Source organism: Castor canadensis, chromosome 2 (genome assembly GCF_047511655.1).
Source record: "Castor canadensis chromosome 2, mCasCan1.hap1v2, whole genome shotgun sequence".
In the NCBI taxonomy this organism is placed as follows: Eukaryota; Metazoa; Chordata; class Mammalia; order Rodentia; family Castoridae; genus Castor; species Castor canadensis.
Window position 1 is genome coordinate 179,187,242 of NC_133387.1, and position 18,955 is coordinate 179,206,196.

General features: G+C 43.5%; 1 protein-coding gene across 1 annotated transcript; it reads left to right on the top strand.

The window, feature by feature from the left end:
• The first annotated feature begins 14,471 nt into the window (after positions 1-14,471).
• On the top strand, positions 14,472-18,237 carry Bsx (brain specific homeobox). The gene is made up of 3 exons (XM_020182388.2): positions 14,472-14,834; positions 16,752-16,948; positions 17,992-18,237. Exons 1-3 carry the CDS (start codon positions 14,573-14,575, stop codon positions 18,235-18,237), a joined length of 705 nt encoding a protein of 234 aa, XP_020037977.1. The 5' UTR covers positions 14,472-14,572.
• Positions 18,238-18,955: the final 718 nt, after the last annotated feature.

Sequence of the window (18,955 nt, forward strand, 5' to 3'; positions counted from 1 at the left end):
GAGCATGAGTTTGTGAGAGCTTGCAGATAATACAGTATGCCCAGGGCACAGCTAGGGAGACCTGCTATGTGTATTCCAGTATGTCTGATGCTCAGTCTCGGGAAGGGGATGTGCAGTTTGCATTTAAACACAGGCACACGTTCTGAAGCTGTATGTGTGTTACAGAGGCCCATGTCAAAGGGCAGGCCACATAAATGCCATCCTTTTTCATCACTGCTCACCTCTGGAGAAGGGGAGGCTTAGCTTCTCTTGTGTTTGTTTATTTTGGCAATACTGTAGTTTGAACTCAGGGCCTCAGACTTGCTAAGCAGGCATTCTATCACTTGAGACATGCTCACAGTCCTTTTTGAGATCGGGGCTGGAGTTATGTCTAGACCTTGATCCTCCTAATTTATGTCTCCCTCATAGCTGGGATGACAGGTGCACACCACACCTAGCTTTTATTGGTTGAGATGGGGATCTTATGAGCTTTTTGCCTGGACTGGCCTTCAACCTCTATCCTCCTGATCTTCACTTCCCCAGTAGCTGGGATTACAGATGTGAGCCCCGCCCTGCTCTCCCTTCCACCCTTACAATCCATTTACCTCAAATCCAAGGAGCCTAGAGCCCATGCTGGGTTATGAGGAAACCTGAGTTTTCCATCGTAAAGACCAACAAGCAATGCAAACAAGCTGAGATTGTTTAGTTGATGAAGCAATGAAGTTTTGTGTGACTGACTTGGTGTTTGTGTCTTGTCTATATGCATATGCGCATGTAGGTTTTTCGGTTTTGCTTCCCTAATGGATGATGCTGGCAGCGGAGTACCTGGACTCCTTCCAGCAGGCAGAAGCCTCCAGATGAATGAGGATGGCTAAATGAGAAGACAAGACGTGCTTTCCATAATTTATCTCAAACAATCACTTAATGGGCACAGGAAATTTCTGCGAAATGGGTGAATAGCATAGGTCCATTTTCCCAGTCCCTTGATGAGGTAAAACCCACTGGCTTTTAAGATCCAGGCAGCAAAAAAAAAAAAAAAAAAAAAAAAAAAGGGGGGGGGGGCCTTTATCCTCACACACCAAATCTGTGCGGCAGTAAAGTGCAGACCCTGACAGGAATTTCAATTATTTAATCAAAAAGAAAATGAAAGAGGTCTTAAGTGTTGTGATTCGAAGACAGCCTTTTCATAGACCAATCTAGTGTGCGCTCACATTGAATATGAAGCAGAATAGGAAGGAAATTAAGGCAGCTTCGGCTTAAATCATGTGATTGCAAATAGTAAATTAGTTTCTCGATGTTTTCATTTAAGTGTTTAAGTGGAAGGTTTTATTCCTAATGTAGTGTAGTGACACAGAAGAGAACCCTCGGCTGACTCCGGCTTCCCCATCCTGGCAACGGTGATGCATTTACCCTGGGGAGGGCGAGGGAGGAAGAGAGGCTAAGATGGAGAGAGCTGGGGAAGCAAAGCCGCAGTCACGTTAAGGCGCTTTTGTTTCAAATTGCTACCAAAGTACGCTTTCACAGCAAACTCATTAATCGGGCAGATGAGCAACGTCTGTTGAAAATGTACTAAGCGAAATGCATTTAATTTGGAAGGGAAATCAGGAGCTGCATTAGTCAGGGCATATAAATGGCAACATCATCCATTCGCCTGTTGTTTTGTTTGATGTGGACTCACTGAATTTGTACTTAAAGGTTAGGGGAAAACAGTCAACACTGAGCTCCAGAGAAAACATAGCCCCATGGCTGTCAAAAGCTGCTGGGTGGTTTCGATAGGGCTTGGAACCAGAGCTGGCTGTGGTGACCCAAGTGGAGGTCACAAGAATCTCTTGGGAAAGTACTAATTGGGTTGGACTGGGTTGACCTCCGACTGGTGCAACAAGTAGCGGAGGGTCATTTCTTTGCAAATGAGCATCTCTTTGTGTTTGTAATTAGCTTTGATTATTCGTCTGGGAGCTTACTGCGGTGCACAGCAAGAGGTCAGGCTCTGGGTTCATCCCCTGTACCAGTAGTGAGGGGACTTGTAATGTTGAATTAGGCAATGAAGACTGGCATCTCCAAGGGTTAGATTTGCCAGTGTCCCTCCTATAGCCCACACAGGGAGGAGAGCTGTTTTAAAACTGGTAACTGACTCTGATATGGTTACAGCTGGGCTCTGCTAATGCCCATTCAGTTCATTCATTCAAGGCCCACCTCCTCCAGGAAGTATTCCCTGCACCTCCAGCCAAGAGATCGTTTCATCAAGAATTCTGAAACAGCTTTTGGTCTGTGTTTCAATAAGTTCTGAGAGGACACTACTTTTACCATTGTTTAACTTTCTGTGGTTGCCTATTATTTCACTCTTTTTTTTTTTTTAATGGAAATGTCCAACAAATAGAAAAAAGTAGAGTAAGGAACTCTATTTATCCAAACAAAATCTAGCAGTTATTAACCTGTCATATTTATTTAATCTCCCCCCACCCCGAGGTTTCACTTTAATTACTTCAGTATTCATCTTTTATTTATTTTTTTTAAACAAACTGGGCTTTGAACTCAGGGCCTCACTCACTAGGCAGGCAGTCTCCCATGTGTCAATCCGCCAGCCTTTTTCTTTGTTGGGTATTTTAGAGATAGGGTCTTACTGTGCAAACAGTGATCTCTGCTGCCTGAGTAGTTAGGGTTGCATGTGTGAGCCACAAGTGCCTGGAAGAATTCATCTTTTTTTTTTTTTTGGCGGTGATGGGGTCTGAGTCTCACACTTGCTAGGCAGCCTAGACTTCATCTTTTTTAAATGTTGTTTTTCTTATATAACCACAATGGCATTATCATACCTAACAATAATGATTCCTTAATATCATTTATACCTAATCCATATTCATATTTCTCCACCTCAAAAACATCTTTTGGTTGGCTTGTTCAAAGCAGGATTTAATCAAGGACCACCATGGCCTATGAAGTCTTTGGTCCTCACTCTATTTTTGTTTTTCTTGTGAAGTCACCTTGTTGGAAGAAATGGGGAATTGACCGGTTCAGTGTTGGACCTCCTGAATTTGTCAGACTGTTTTCATGCAGTATAGTTTAACTTGTTCTTCTATCCTCTGTATGTTCTGTAATTTGAATTTAGCCCTAAACCTGATTGGATTCAGTTTATACATGTTGGTCCAAATACTTTATAGGTACTTCAGTTGCATCATAACAGGGGTACATATACTGCCTGGTTGTCCCACCTTCAGGGATGCTAAGATTAATCTCTGCATTGAAGTGATAGCAGGCTGATCACTCCATGTTAGATTACACTTTCTGTTTTAGAAACAGCATGTAACCTGTAGAGTAATACTTTGGCATGATGCAAAACTCCAGTTCCCTCCATTTTATAGCCCAAATCAAATGAGGGCCAAGGATCTCACATCAGAAATATTTCTATTTCCTCTAGCACCCACTGGTGCAAGACAAGTAGTAACATTCCGTAAACATGGTTGAAGGGTGAATGAGTACATGAATACATAATAGTTAAAGTGACTGAATTTAAAAAATTAACATAATGCAGGCTGGGGGTCATGGCTCAAGTAGTTGAGCACTTGCTTATCATGCTTAAAGCCCTGGGTTCAATTCCCAGTCACACACACACACACACACACACACACACACACACATTCCTGAAATAATTTTTTTTTTTCTGCAGTGCTAGGGCCTGAACTCAGAGCCTCACAAAGGCTAGGCAAGTGCTCTACCACTGAGCTACACATCTGGCCCAGATTTGTAATTTTGTTGACTTTGCCAAACTGTAGGTTGACTTTACCAAACTGTAAGTATATATGATTATTTATTGAAGCATTTTTGTAATCATAGAAGATTGGAAGCAAATTATCTTACTATCATCAACAGGAGACTGGTTAAATGTATCATGGCATATCTATTTTTTAAAAGTTGTTAAGTAAAACAACAAGGTGCAAAGCAATATATAGTATGTTATGATTTATATAAAAAGAGGGAAGGACCTGGAGCTTTAGCACAGTGGTACAGTGTGTGCCTTTCATGCAAGAGGCCCTGGGTTCGATCTCCAGCACCTCAAACAAGAAAAATAAATAAATAAAAAGAGGGAGAAAGGATGTGTGCTAATGTATTTAAAGTAGCTAAGAAAGTGGTAACTGGTTGCTTCTAAAGGGAGATTTGAGTGGTTGGAAAGAGTGAAAGGGAAAGACTTTTTGCTTCGTAACTTGATAACTTTTGATTTTGAATTATTTGAGTGTATTATGGAAAAACATAGTGCACAGCCTAATTGAGATGATAGAACTCAGGCATGCAAAGAGATAAACGTACCAATGAATGTAGCGCTTAGTCATGTCAAAAGCCCAGTGAATTGTACATCTACTAATACCTGGAGGACTAAGTGTTGTGGCAGGTGTGTTTTTCTGAGGAAGAAGGAAATGAACTGGATTTGGATCTGCGTGATAGTTGTATATGTAGACGGAGAGGTGGTAGGGAATAGTCTTCTAGAAAGAAGACAGATGAAAGCAATTTTAAAGAATTGAGCTTTAATAATTTATAATAATAGTTTCATAACAATTTCCTTAATAATTGAGAGGGTAAGACCCCCACTGCAGTTCAGTTTTGAAAAGGTTTCCCAAAATTTACTACCCTATTTTTTTTTCTTTCCTTCAAAAAACACATAGTATTAACAAAAGAACAAAACATGTAGCATTACAATATCGCCTGGAGGACCTGCTTGCCTTCCATCCAATAGGGAGGGCTCTGGAACTGGAAATAAATCATTCTTTTGCCTGGGTATTGTCAAATGGTACAGCAGCCAATCATAGAAGTATTTGTGTCAATTTTGGAAAGTCCAATGCTGTGCATTGGAAAATATTAAAGTTATAGTTGACAAAATTAAATTCTTGACCTAAAAGTGGAGACAAGATCTATACTTCTGAGAAAAATCCTCCAAATGCGTAATCATCTTTTTACAAAGGCACGTGCTCAATAAAGGTTTGCAGAATGAGCTGTATAAGTCACAGAACTTTTGGGTTTACTGTCTCCCAATACTTCTTCCTATGAATAACAAAGACAACTGAGCTGCATCACCTCAATGATGAAACTATTGGTAGACACTTAATAGGTGTTCTTTGTCTTATTTGTTCCTCCACTCAAGAAGAAAACAAAATTGGTGCTGATCTTAAGGTTTATTTTTTTGGAGACAGGGTTTCACTGAATAGCCCAGGCTGACCTTGAACTTGTGATCCTCCTTCATCCTCTCAAGTGCTGGGATTACAGACATATAGATATGCACCATCATGCCTGGTTTTAAAATATTTTCTAATGTAGTTTTTGACCTCTGGCTAGGGGAAAGTAGGAACATGAAAATTGGAGTCATCCAAAAGGAAGATGTTCAAAGTTATTTCTAGGTGTCTCTGGAGAGCTAAATAGAGATTTCCACTTCTATCCAGGGCAACACTCCTTACTGCTTACCTCCTCCTCAATGCTTTCTTTCTTCTTTTCACAAAGCTCTTTCCAAAATTATATATGTGTACTTTTTACATAGCAACATCGTATTAGATTCAGTAATTCCTCATGCCTATGGTTACTCTAGAGTTTTAGCATTGATAGTCATTTGGGCTTGTTTTTCTTAGTCAGGCCACCATTGCCACCCCCTGCTCCACCACCATCACCACAGTTTCCACCATTACTGCCACCACTATCACTATCACTATCACCATCACCACTACCACCAGCAATGACAGTTGTGGTGCTACTTACTGAGCATTGGCCATGTGCCAGGCACAGAGCAAAACACTTTAATTTTTAAAATTTTAATTTTGATGGTACAGGGGATTGAAATTATGGCCTCACATTTAGCAAGTATGCTGCCACTTGAACCATGTCCCTGGTCCTTTTGCTTTTAGTATGTTTCTTTATATAGGGTCTTGGCACTTTTGCTCTAGCCAGCCTTGGACCTCAATCCTCCTTATCTTTGCTCCTGTGTAGCTGGGACTACAGGTATCTGCCATCACAACTGTCCTAAAAATGCTTTATATTGCTGGGTGTCGGTGGCACACGCCTGTAATCCGAGCTACTTAGGAGGTAGAGATCAAGAAGGTTGTGGTTTGAATCCAGCCTGGGCAAATAGTTCCATGAGACACTATTTCTAAAAAGACCCATCACAGAAAAGGGCTGGTAGAGTGGCTTAAGGTGAAGGCCCTGAGTTCAAATCCCAGTACTGCAACAACAAAAAGCTTTATGTACATTATCTTAGTTACTCCTCAAAAATATCTCATGAGGTAAATAATACCATCATCTCAGTTTTACAGATGAAGACAATAGGGTTTAGAGTGGCCAAACAAAATTTCCAAGGTCATGCAGGTAGTACATAAAATGGTGATGAAGCTAGATTGCTAATTATATCTGACTCCAAATCTTGTTCTGTTTATCACTGGCAATATATATACTTCCCTTATCAACTGGAAATAAAGATGGTACATGCATACACCACCATACATTCAACACATTTCAAAGTCAAAACTTCAAAACATTCAGTGTTTTAGGTTCTAGCAACTGTAAGTCATGGTATGAATTTTGAGGCCCTCTAATGAGATAAAGAATTGGAAAACTGGTCTCTCTCTCTCTTTTGTGGCACTGGGGTTTGAACTCAGGGCCTACACCTCTAGTCACTCCACCAGCCCATTTTTGTGATGGGTTTTTTTTCGAGGTAGGGTCTTGCAAACTATTTGCCTGGGCTGGCTTCGAACCGTGATCCTCCTGATCTCTGCCTCCTAAGTAGCTAGGATTACATGCATGAGCTACTGGCACCTGGCTTGGAAGGCTGGTCTCTTAAATAGAGGTCTGGTTTCAAGTTCCATCCATGATGAGAAATCAGCAGACTTTATTATTGCTTTGTGTGTTTATTTTTCATAGATAATGTAGTGAAATGCACAGAATATAGGCCCTAGAGCTGGGTAAACCTGGCATACAGGGTTAGATGCTGGCATGTAAGCTGTGTGATATTGGGCTCATGATTATACCTACATTAACTTCCTTACTTCCTTATCTGTAAAATAGGAAGGGCTGTGCTGGCTGTGTGCACACCTGTAACCACAGGACTCAGGAGGCAAAGGCAGGAGGATCTTGAGTTCCAGGCCAGCCCTCAGGAACATAGCAAATTCAAGGCTAGCCTGAGCTACACAGTAAAATCTTGTTTGAAAGAAAGAAAAAGAAAGAGAGAGAGAAAGCTGCACATTTTATAATACAAGTGCAAGAAATCCATCTCATCTCATTGGCCAAAGAACCATCATTGTAATAGTAAAAAACAATCAAAAACAGTTTTACAGATCCTTTTTAGGTGATTGATCGATGTTATCCCTGACTTCTGGATGAGTGTGGAGTGCGTTAATTTCTTGAAATCACATATAATGTATATAAAAGTAAGCGGTTTTTGACATTTACTAAGGAAGGTAAGTTTAAGCATTCCTATTTCCTAATTTGGGCCCAATAACTTGTGGAAAAGTGCTAAAACCATAATTTAAAAATGCAGTAAATTTTGATTTGAACCTATTTGTGTTGAAGTAAAACACTGTTCTCCCTTTGTGTTTTAAATTTTGAAATTTTAATATTATTATTTTTTTAATACATAAGCATTTATATGACTCCAACTCAGAGATAAGAAAAGGTATACAGGGAAAAACTTCCTTTTCATCAAGTCCCTAGCACCTTAGTTCATAGAGATAACTAATGTTGTGAATTTCTTAGGCTTCTTTCCAGAGGTGTGGCATAGCATTGTTTTCTCCTCCTTCCTCCCTTTAAAAAAATTCACGTTCTGCACTGTACTCTTTTCACTTAACACCAGATCTTAGGGTTCCTTTTGTTCTGATTTCTATAACTTAGTCATGATGTACAATTCATATATGGTGGGTACATTTCAATGTACGTTTGTAATCTTGGTAGATATTATCAAACTATTCTCCCTAGAGAAATTTATATCCTTTGCATGAATGTATGAGAGTAAAATTTCCCCACAGATTTACCAACAGAATGGGTGATTAGATTTTTTTAATTTGTTAAGTGAAAGATGTGTCTCAGTGTATCTCAGTTGGTGTTAGTCTTATTATTTGTATTTTTTTCAAATATGTAAGAGTCACTATGGCCTCTTTTTTGTGAACTATTTTCTTCCCATTCTTGGTCCATTAGAAATTGTACTCTTAATTGTTCTGTCTTGTTGATTTATAGGAATTTTTTATATGTAACAAATTACCCCCGTGTCTGTGATGAATTGGAAACAATTTTCTACTGGTTTATCATCTTTTCCTTTTACCTATGATAATTTTTGCTATGGAGAATTTAAAAGTAGTACAGTTCATTTTGTCAATGGCTTTTCTTGTGGCTTCTCAGTCTTTATGCTATACACAGAAAGGCCCTCTGTATCTTAATTTTAAGAATACTTTTCCAATATTTTCTCTTCTCTTTTAAGATCACCTTGGTCATTGTAAGAGAAATTCAATATTATCTCCTTAAAGTGACAAGATTTATATCATCCTGTTCTTTAATTGCATTGTCAATGGGAGTTAAAAGAGTAAAACTTAGCTTTATGAGCAGTATCTGCAAATAAAATACAAACAACTAACCATTTTAGTAAAAATATACCAAATATTTTGCTCCATGCACAAATTCTTGCACCATGCACGTAATACTTGTATAGATATGTTCACAGTGAGAATGAGGACATAGATTATTGATATGAACTCTTAGCATACAGATTGAAGCACTATTTAAAATGCCTATATGAAAGGTAATATTTTATAAAGATGTAATTTGGCATATACTGCTGTCAGTCTCAGAGTATAATGCTTATAAATTTGTATTATGAATGTACTATAAACCACCTCCACCTAATCACCAATACATTTATGCTTATATCTAAAAGGACCCACATATATAAATACATGTTATATAAACAAATTACTTATAAACAAATAAGGTAGCAATCCATGCCCTTTATTTTCAAAACTATTCATACTTACTTAGTATTAATATTTGAAGTTTGACGTGTGAAACTGTTCATAGAATTTGGATGATTTAGTATGGGAGAAAAGAATATTGAAAAGACATTTTGGGGGGACTCATCTCTTGGGACCTTCCCAGCTCTGAGAGCTCTACTTTTTGCTCTTTTTCTATCTCAATAAACTCTCCTGATTTATTGGCAAAAACATTAAATAAATAAAAATAAAATACATTTTTATTAGCTTATTGATTTTTTCCATGGTAATATATTTGGTTATTCTTTTAGGGAAAATGGTGGAGTGCTAACAAGAGCTTTATTAAGGACCATTCTCATTCCACCCCCTTCCATATATCTCTTAGAGAATTAAGAAATGGAATAGGGCGCTGGTAAATGGATGGAATTGGAGAACATCATTCTGAGTGAGGTTAGCCTGGCCCAAAAGACCAAAAATCGTATGTTCTCCCTCATATGTGGACATTAGATCAAGGGCAAACACAACAAGGGGATTGGACTATGAGCACACGATAAAAGCGAGAGCACACAAGGGAGGGGTGAGGATAGGTAAGACACCTAAAAAACCAGATAGCATTTGTTGCCCTTAATGCAGAGAAACTAAAGCAGATACCTTAAAGCAACTGAGGCCAATAGGAAAAGGGGACCAGGAACTAGAGAAAAGGTTAGATCAAAAAGAATTAACCTAGAAGGTAACACACAAGCACAGGAAATCAATGTGAGTCAATGCCCTGTATAGCTATCCTTATCTCAACCAGCAAAACCCCTTGTTCCTTCCTATTATTGCTTATACTCTCTCTACAATAAAATTAGAGATAAGGGCAAAATAGTTTCTGCTGGGTATTGGGGGGGAGCGGGAGGGGGTGGAGTGGGTGGTAAGGGAGGGGGTGGGGGCAGGGGGGAGAAATGAACCAAGCCTTGTATGCACATATGAATAATAAAAGAAAAATGAAAAAAAAAAGAAATGGAATAGGGTGTTCATATTTCAAACTTTTAATTTCACTTTCCCAGGTCGTCCTTTCTTTCTAATACTTCATGAAGCATGTTTTGAATTGAATTACCAAAGGCAGCATAGAGAACATCAGAGAAATGAAAAAATGCAATCCTATAGATTAGCCCAGTCCTGGATGAGCAAATTGGATGGATTTAGTCTTCGTTATATTAAGAACACAGTGATTTGAATGTCTGATCATTGAACGTGTTCTCATGGGGCTTCCCACCCTAATTTCCAGTGCAAAAGCATTATTTTTGAAGATGCATTTGCTAGAAGCAGCCAGCAACTCCTGTTCTTTTTGTACACATGTCATCCACTTTGGCAGTGCTTAAAATAAAGTACTCAGATAGAAGGTAAGTTGAAACAGACAACAAGCAATATAATACAAAATGTTATGAGTAAAGTGTGTTACTCAGATCCTTCTAAAATACATTTCTCCCTTTATTTTGAAGGCCACGGTATAGGCAACTTGGCTAATGGAACCAGTCTCTTCCTTTGATCATCAATAGGGTTATCTTTTCGGGAAACTAAGTCCCAGCTCAGATGACAGTTTTAGCTGAGGCTGACATGAAAGAGAGAGGGACTGTTTAATTATCAGTTCCCTGAAAAGCATGCCTTTTCTCTCTTTAAATTAACAATTCTTCAGCTGAAACACAAGCAGGAGTGCCATCAGATCTTTCAGGTAGATAGAGAGTGGGTACTCATTTGATCTTTACATTTTTACCCTGGGCAGTGTGCTGGATTTGGCTTTATGTATCAACCTTACAGACAACCACAACCTGCTGGCCCTGGGTGACAGATTTTAGACAAATGAGAATCAAGTGTAATGTGAATGCATTTATTTAATCTCTTAAGGCTTGCATAAAGCTTGGGAAGGTGTGTGGCTAGGAGCTTGGCAAATAGTAGATGCTCAATGGATGCTTACAATATTGAATATGATTGCTGGGAAAAGGGCAAGCATTGAGAAATTTCTAGGTTAGTTTCAGGAACTGCTTTCCATGTTCTGTGTGTGTCTATCTACATTTGGAAGGACTAATAGAGACCATTGGAATTAATTATTGCTGTACAATACAGTAAGCATGAGCCCAGCATGGCTATTAGACACTCAACACATGGCTAGTGTGAACTGAGATAGGCAGTGAGAATAAAATATATACTGGTGTTTGGAGATTTAGTATGAAAAAAGAATGCAATAATATTCACACTGATTACATGTTGAATAATATTATTTCTGGCACTTTGGGATTAAGTGAAATCCATTAACATTTCACCTGTTGCTTCTTAGTTTTAAACTATGACTTCCTGCTTTTTAAAATTTGACCAGTAGAAAATGTAAATACCAGTGTGGGTCTTATTATATTATTGACCAGCGGTGGTCTAGACTTTGGAGATAAGCCAGGCAATGAAACATCTCTGCTTTTAAAGGGGAAATTGTTTCCCTGCCCATCTCCCCTGCTGCTAGCAATCTTTACCCGGTTCTAAAATGTAACACTGACTCTCTGCCCGGCTGCCCTGGGGCCTGCAGGGCGCCTGGAGGCGGGGGCGAGGTCGCTGAACATAACTGCTGGCTTTCCAGTGCTTCTTTCTCCTAGCATAGGTCATACCAGGACTGAAATCCAGAGCGGGCGGGACCCGCAGCAGGACGGATCTGGTCAGGGCTCCGCGGAAGGCAGGGCTGGTTCTGATGAGCCCAGCGCTTCCCCTGCGGTTCTGCTCTGGAGACCTGCCACTGCAGAGAAACTTTCCCGCTTTCCTGGCCCTGCGATTTCCCAGAGGGTCTGAGACATTGCTTAAAAGGAACACGAGGCTAGGACCGGATCAGAAACTCTTGAATGGGCACAGTTCGCCCATTCGCGCGCTGGGCTCAGGCCCCACAGCCGGTTCTTGGCAAGTGCTGGCTGTTATGTATGTGGGCGCCCTGGGAGAAAGGGGTGTCTCCTTCTCTCTCATGGATAGGGGTGGCGACTGCGGAATCGCCATCCGAGCCTGCACCACTGCCTCCGAGCCCCTGGGGGCCTGCCTTGGTCCTGGCGGCAGTGCCGTGCTCTTCCAGTCCCTGGGCTTTGTTCCCCAGCATTGGTGGAAGGGAAAGCGCAGGAAAAGGCCTGCGAGCTCGAGGTCCTGCCCCTTTCTGTAGCGACCCCGTTCCGTCTTCCCTCACTTAACTTCTTAGGTTCCCACTGGGACCCAGGCAAAGGCGGGGTAGTTGAATTCTGTAAGAAAATGCCTTCAAGTCCCTCGCCCAGGGCAGCTCGGCTAGGCTGCAGGAAGCGGAGAGTGAGGGGCGTCCCTCTCGTCCCTGCCCGGAATTCCAGGTCTGGGAGCAGTAGCGCCTGGGGAGACAGCTTTAGCTGGGGGGTGGGGGGGAGGAGGGGTAGGAAGCAGAATTCAGGGTATACAAAATTATTCCTCCTGCCATCCCTCAAATACTCTGGGCGAGGTGTAAGGCAGAATTTGTAGTGCCTTGACTCAAAGACTGGCACCCAAAGACTGCTGCTCCCTGCTCCCAAAGGGACATTCAATAATCTCTTTTGAATCTGTAGCAAAAGTTAGTCCCCTCCCCTTCCCCCAAGAAGCTGAAATCCCGCCCCTGGGATTGGGTGCTAATCTGTGCGTTCTCTTTGGGCTCCAAGTGTAGGGTGCAGGCAGGCACAGGCCAAAGTCTAGTTGTTCGCCTGCCGGACCTTCAATAGCTACTCAGCCTTTAGGGTACTTGGAGAAAGACTGACTTGATTTCCACTTGCTGGATATGGATGCCATAACTCATAGTGGGGTGTGGGAGTGAAGATCTGTGGACATCACCCTAGCACTTCCTCACTAGTCTCCATCATCTCCCTCCAGCTCTGCAGAAGACGACTGAACCAGGGCTAATGGCTATGTAACAACTTCTGGAAAGTCTACTGTCTTTCTCTCTAGTGCCATCTGCTCTCCTGTTTTCTGTTCTTACCATAATAAACTTGGGAGAGGAAGGACTCCAGGACAAAGTGTTCTGACCTCATTTAGATGTCTACCTGTAAAGATCTTATGTTAAAGTCTCGCCCACTAGGCTTCCTCTTTCCTCTTATGCTCCTCATCTGCGTATCATTTCCCAGTTCATCTGTGTGGAATAGGGGATGCTCCCACTTCTTGGAGCACTGTAGTTTGGGGCCTAATTGATTCTGGTAATTAATTTGTTCTACCTGCTAGATCAGATGGAAATCCTACCCGAGCGCCCAAGGATTAGCACTTGGCTTTCTAACACCTCGTCTAATTATCTAATAGCATGGGTTGTGAGGACTCAGTCTCTATTAGAACACTTTTGCTATTAGCAGTAGTGATTGGAATTGTGATGATGACTAGATTTCAACAAATTAGAGCTTAAAAATGGGGAGATGGAAGAGAAGTGGCTTCTTTTAATTTCCCTGAGTTTAACATCAATAATTAGAGCAATTTTCAGAGATGCGAGCCAAAATTACCCCTGCTGTGTTGTACATGATCACCTTAATTTTAGCAAATTGACTCTAGGGAAAGAAATATGACATATTGGAAAAAGACAAACAGAAAAAATTGGGAAAGGGGAAGGAAAGGAAAGACGAAGGGAAAAGGAATAGGAGACAAAATCTGGTACAATTTTGGGGGAGGCTGGAGTTGGAAGGAGTGATCTAGCAGAAAAGGCAAACCATATAGTGAAATGAAGATGAAGTAAAGGAAATTTGAGGGAACATAGAAGATGACAGTTAAGGGCTGGCTTTACACATATTCAAAGTGACCAAATCACTAAACTAATGTAGGTATAAACTACCTCCCCACAACTCCCTAAAATGGAGGTAAAGAACATTATGATTGTCATCATTTTCTTTATTTACCTCAATAATCTGAACATCCCTCCCATAGATTAAAGCTAAGTCTAGAAACTTAGAGCGGTGAACACTCTTTCCTTCTTTCTTTCTTTCATTATCAATAGTGAAACCCAGGCCCATGCACGAATTAGTGCTTTACCCTATTGCAACGGGGCCCTTCTCTCTAAAGAGGAATTTTCCCAGCAACAGTAAGATTTTTCATTTAGCTTTCTTTCTTTCTTTCTTTCTTTCTTTCTTTCTTTCTTTCTTTCTTTCTTTCTTTCTTTCTTTCTTTCTTTCCTTCCTTCCTTCCTTCCTTCCTTCCTTCCTTCCTTCCTTCCTTCCTTCCTTCCTTCTTTCTTTCTTTCTCTTTCTTTTTTAAAAGACTGAATAAAGCAATTCTTGCAGTGGAAGGGCAGAAATTGAGATTGAAAAGCCTGGGTAGGAACTCAGACCTAGTCAGCTCTGCTGTCCCCAGGCTCAACCAGACGTATTCAGCACCACGGACAGATCCCCGCCCCGCCCAGAGCCCACCGCACCCTCCCTTCTGCCTCTGGCAGCCTCGCCATTGGCTCTCTCGGCTCCCTCTCCAAACTGCCAATTCTCCAACACATAGACCCGACCTACCCAGGAGCTTGTCTGCTTGCCTCTCCAGTGCCCGGGGTAGCCCAGGCGAGGAGAGAGCAGTGCAGATCTGAGCCTCGCAGTGTGGTTGCCGGCTCTTGACCCAGGCTTGCAGAGACATCGTCTGCTTCCTAGACTTCTACTGACCCTAGCCCTGTGGCAGGCGTTTCGCACAAGATGAATCTCAACTTCACCTCCCCTCTACACGCAGCGTCTTCTCAGAGGCCCACATCCTTCTTCATCGAAGACATTCTGCTGCATAAGCCCAAGCCGCTGAGGGAGGTGGCTCCTGATCATTTTGCCAGTTCTCTGGCTTCTCGGGTGCCTCTGCTAGACTATGGCTACCCCCTCATGCCCACACCCACCCTTCTGGCTCCTCACGCCCATCACCCTCTGCATAAGGGGGACCACCACCATCCTTATTTCCTCACTACCTCGGGTAAGTAACAGGGGCTTCAAACTGGTCCAGACTCTTAAGCCTGTGTTAGGGTCAAGGAAAAGTCAGATCTGACTTGGCCTGGCTTGGTGGCCTCCCTCCCTAAGTGACAACAGAAGGTTGGGGATGTGGCTGAGAGCTCATTTGAGGCATGCTAACACAGAGGGAGAACTCATGGCCACTCTGTACATTTTTATAAGGGAATGTCTGGCCAGGAGGCAACTGGAGGCAGATGGGTTTGAAGATATTCTTGGTGGGCAGTGTTCAGTCTTGCTGGTGATCTTCCTGGCCACTTTGCTCCATTTCTCCATCTCCATTCTTTGCCTCTCCTCGCTCAGAGGGAGACCCTTGACCATCCTGTCCCATGGAACAGACCTCAACTTTTCAGCTTAGAAGCTGAAAACCTCCGCCTGGTCAGCTTTCTTCTTCCAAGCGAGGAGCGCTGGTGGATTCTGCGGAAGGCATAGAAAGGAACAAGGGCTTGGGATACTCTGAACAAAAAAGGTTAGCACTGGCCAAAATTAAGGCAAAAAGGGTAAGAAACAAAAGAAGAGGGATGCAGCTCTTTAAATCTCATTTTCCAATATTCCGCATTTAACTGTCGTTTGTTAGTCTGGGCTGCTTTCCTCTGCCCGCGGGAATCGCTGGAGCCGGGGTGTTAAAGTGTTTTGATTTCTACAGCCTGGCAAGATATGGAAATTAGCAAAAGTGGTCGGGACAGGAACAAGTGAAGAAATACCTAGATTTCTTTCTGTCTTTCTGGGAAGGCCACAACCACATCTTTTGTTCTCTAGCATTTTCACTCCAGCCAGAATAGAATAATTTGTTTAGTTCAGGTGCTGAGCACAGTAGTGAAAACATCCCTGGTAAGGGCAGAAGCTGGGAGCAATTTGTGAAATGTGGGCTCTGGAATACAGCGCAAAAGCTAAGTGTGTGAAGAGGTAAAACCCAAACTCTCTGGCACTAGGTTGGAGAGAGAATTACATATAAAGCCTGCGTTGAGGTCCGCACACGCAGCGCGACATTCTCTTTGCCACCGCACTGACGTGGTCCTCATGAAGCAATAGCCAAAGACTGCTATATGGAAACTGCTTGCTTTTCCTTTTTCTCCCCCGCCCCCCGGATTGGAAGATATTGGTGTCTGCAGCAGCTTCTGTTTGCTTGGGGGAGTCTCAGACACTAAATAAAGCGGAGAGAGTGGTGGGGAAGGGAGGAGAACAGAAAAGTCTCCCCTGATCCTGCCAGGGGAAAGCGCTTCCCTCTTCTGAGGGAAAGAATGAGGACTAGACAAGCTAGCAGGGTCTCCAGTGCAACCCTGGAACTGACAAGAGGCGGGCTCCAGAGTTTCTTTGGATGAGAGTTTTGCTCTGTTTTCTTGGTTGCAGGAGGATGAGGACGGCCCCAGAAAGAGAAAGGTGCTTTTTAAAGTGAGTTTAGGAAGCAAAATCATATCTATCCTCTCTCTTAGCTCCAGAACAGAATGAGTGTCATCAGGGGTCTGGGTAGATGCCGGTGGACAGCTCCTGGACCATCTGATATTTTCAAGAAAACTTGGAGAGGCGCAACAGACTACTGGGCGCGGGTAGACCCTACGGAAGTCTGTCCAAAGACACATTTTTTTTTAAGGCCTCCGGTCCTACGTTATAAGTTTCTTTTTCTGCTTTACTTGCTATTTATTATTTTTACTTCTGGATGTCCTTCTAGAAGAAGATCTCCAGGCGTTATTTTTCGGTTCTCCCCCCTCTCAGCCTCTCCCCAGGATTCCTGGGAGAAGGGCTCCAGGAGCTTTGGGGCAAGCAGGAGACAGGTGGAGGCCTGGCCGAGGGACGCGCTGAGTACTAGAGGTGGGGAATGAAGTGGAGTGGAGGATGCGTCCTGGTGATTTCGACTCTACCCACTAGGCTGCTGTTCTCTCTGCAGGGGTACCGGTCCCGGCACTGTTCCCGCACCCCCAGCACGCGGAGCTGCCGGGGAAGCACTGTCGCCGCCGCAAAGCTCGCACGGTTTTTTCTGACTCGCAGCTCTCCGGCCTTGAGAAGAGATTCGAGATACAGCGCTATCTGTCCACGCCAGAACGGGTGGAGCTGGCCACAGCCCTCAGCCTGTCTGAGACGCAGGTGGGCGGGAGGATGCGCGAGGCCCAGACCTTTGCGGCGCACAACTCTTAACACTTAGGAATCCATTGAGTTAATCTTCAAGTGAGAATGACCCTGTTCTCATTTTTTTCTAGGTTTCCCCCCAATGTCCTTATTAAAAACTACCAATACCTCAAGTTCATGTCAGATTTACAAAATTTCTCCAGCAGAGCTCTACAGGAAGAAAACCCTCTCGGGTGATTGTCATGATCACCTCGGGGTTAAGAACTGTTGTTTCTATGCCCCTCCTCCCTTTCCCTCCAAGCAAGAAAGTAACCGCGGTCGGAGTCGAACTAATCAAACTAATCAGAGATTAGATGATTTCTTGTCCGGGAGAAACCCACACAGGGACATTTTTTCTCTCCCTTCTTATTCCAATCAATCTCAACTCCAGCAAGTCTTCATATGCATCCCCGATCTGACACTCAACACACTGTAGTTTAAGCCTCCTCTCTATTCTCCTGTCTTGAGTGAAAGAATTGTTTTCATTTTGCTCCAGGCACTATTCACCTATAGCCCTCAAACTCCTCCCTTTCCTCCCCTCTCTTTGGAACTTGTATGAAATCTTTAGCTTGCCAGAGCTGGTTCTCATTTTTTCCTCCGATGGAAAACCAACAAGTCCAATTCTTATCTTCCTGTTCAGGAGTGGTGCTGGACCAGGTATTTGTATGTCTCAATCAAGACGAACATAAGTTGAGTGTAACGGAGACTCGTCCAGGCAGCAACTACCACTAGTAATTTGACTAATAACAGTATTGGTAAAATTACTAACCAAACCATTTCGATCCTTATTATTACTTTGGAACAATGACTCCTGGAAGCCTTGGGTTCGCATTTAATTTAAGATAATAATTTGCGAGCACTTCAGGTGTGAGTTAATCCAAAAGCGAGGCGGTCACAGCTCTTGGATAATTCAATTCCAATGAATTGCGGTCCATTTTTCTAACCCCCAGCAATTGCTCAGATCTTAGCTCACTAAATATTTGGAAGAACGATTTGATTTTGTTTTTATCTCCCCGAATCAGGTGAAAACATGGTTCCAGAACCGGCGGATGAAGCATAAAAAGCAACTGAGGAAAAGTCAAGACGAGTCCAAAGCACCTGATGGGCCGGAGAGCCCCGAGAGCAGCCCGCGTGGCCCAGAGGCCGCCGCCACCGCCGGCGACGCTCGCCTGAGCCTGCCCGCTGGCCCCTTCGTGCTGACCGAGCCAGAGGACGAGGTGGACATTGGGGACGAGGGGGAACTCAGCTCAGGGCCGCACGTGCTCTGAGTCGCCCGGTTGGGGAGGGAAGGAGGGAGAGAGACCGCGGGGCCAGGCGCGGTTCTCTGGCGGATGGGAAGACTCAGACTCTGGTCTTGCGGCGGGCCTCGGAGATCATCAGCTCCTAGAAGACCCACAAAACCCACTCTTGAACCCTTGAGGACCCAGCGCCTTGGTGACAGGCATTGCGCCTCGCGTCCCGACCCTACCCTGCGCTTACTGGGGAGAGTGCGTACCTGGGTTCCCTCATTCCGGCGTCTTAGAGCCAGGGTCCCGCCCAGTGTTGCGACCCAAACTGGACCTGGGCGTTCGGCTCTGTCATCCGGCGGAGTAGGTTTTCCTCGGCTGCAAACGCAGAACCGCTCCTCCCTCATTGCTCAGCCACCTGTCCCCGGCTCAGTCATCCGGGTTCCACAGCCTCTCCACCCGGACCTTTGCCTACCTTAAGCATTTCAGTTGGCCTAGAGTAAGGGATCAGGTGACTGGGGCCTTCTGCTCTGCGGGGATCTAGGCCGACCTCCCAGGATGGTCGTTTCAATGTCTGGTGCGGGGATGGACTCGCGTGCTGCTTGTCACAACCCCCATCTCTAACTAAAACCCCAGGCGACCACCTCCTTCTCAGAACCGCGCTCCCATTTTCTCCTGTTCCAGTTCTCATCAAAAGCTCGAGGATCTGCGTCCTGGCACACTTCCTAGGCTCGTGGTTCCTGGTGTGGCTGCATCTTAC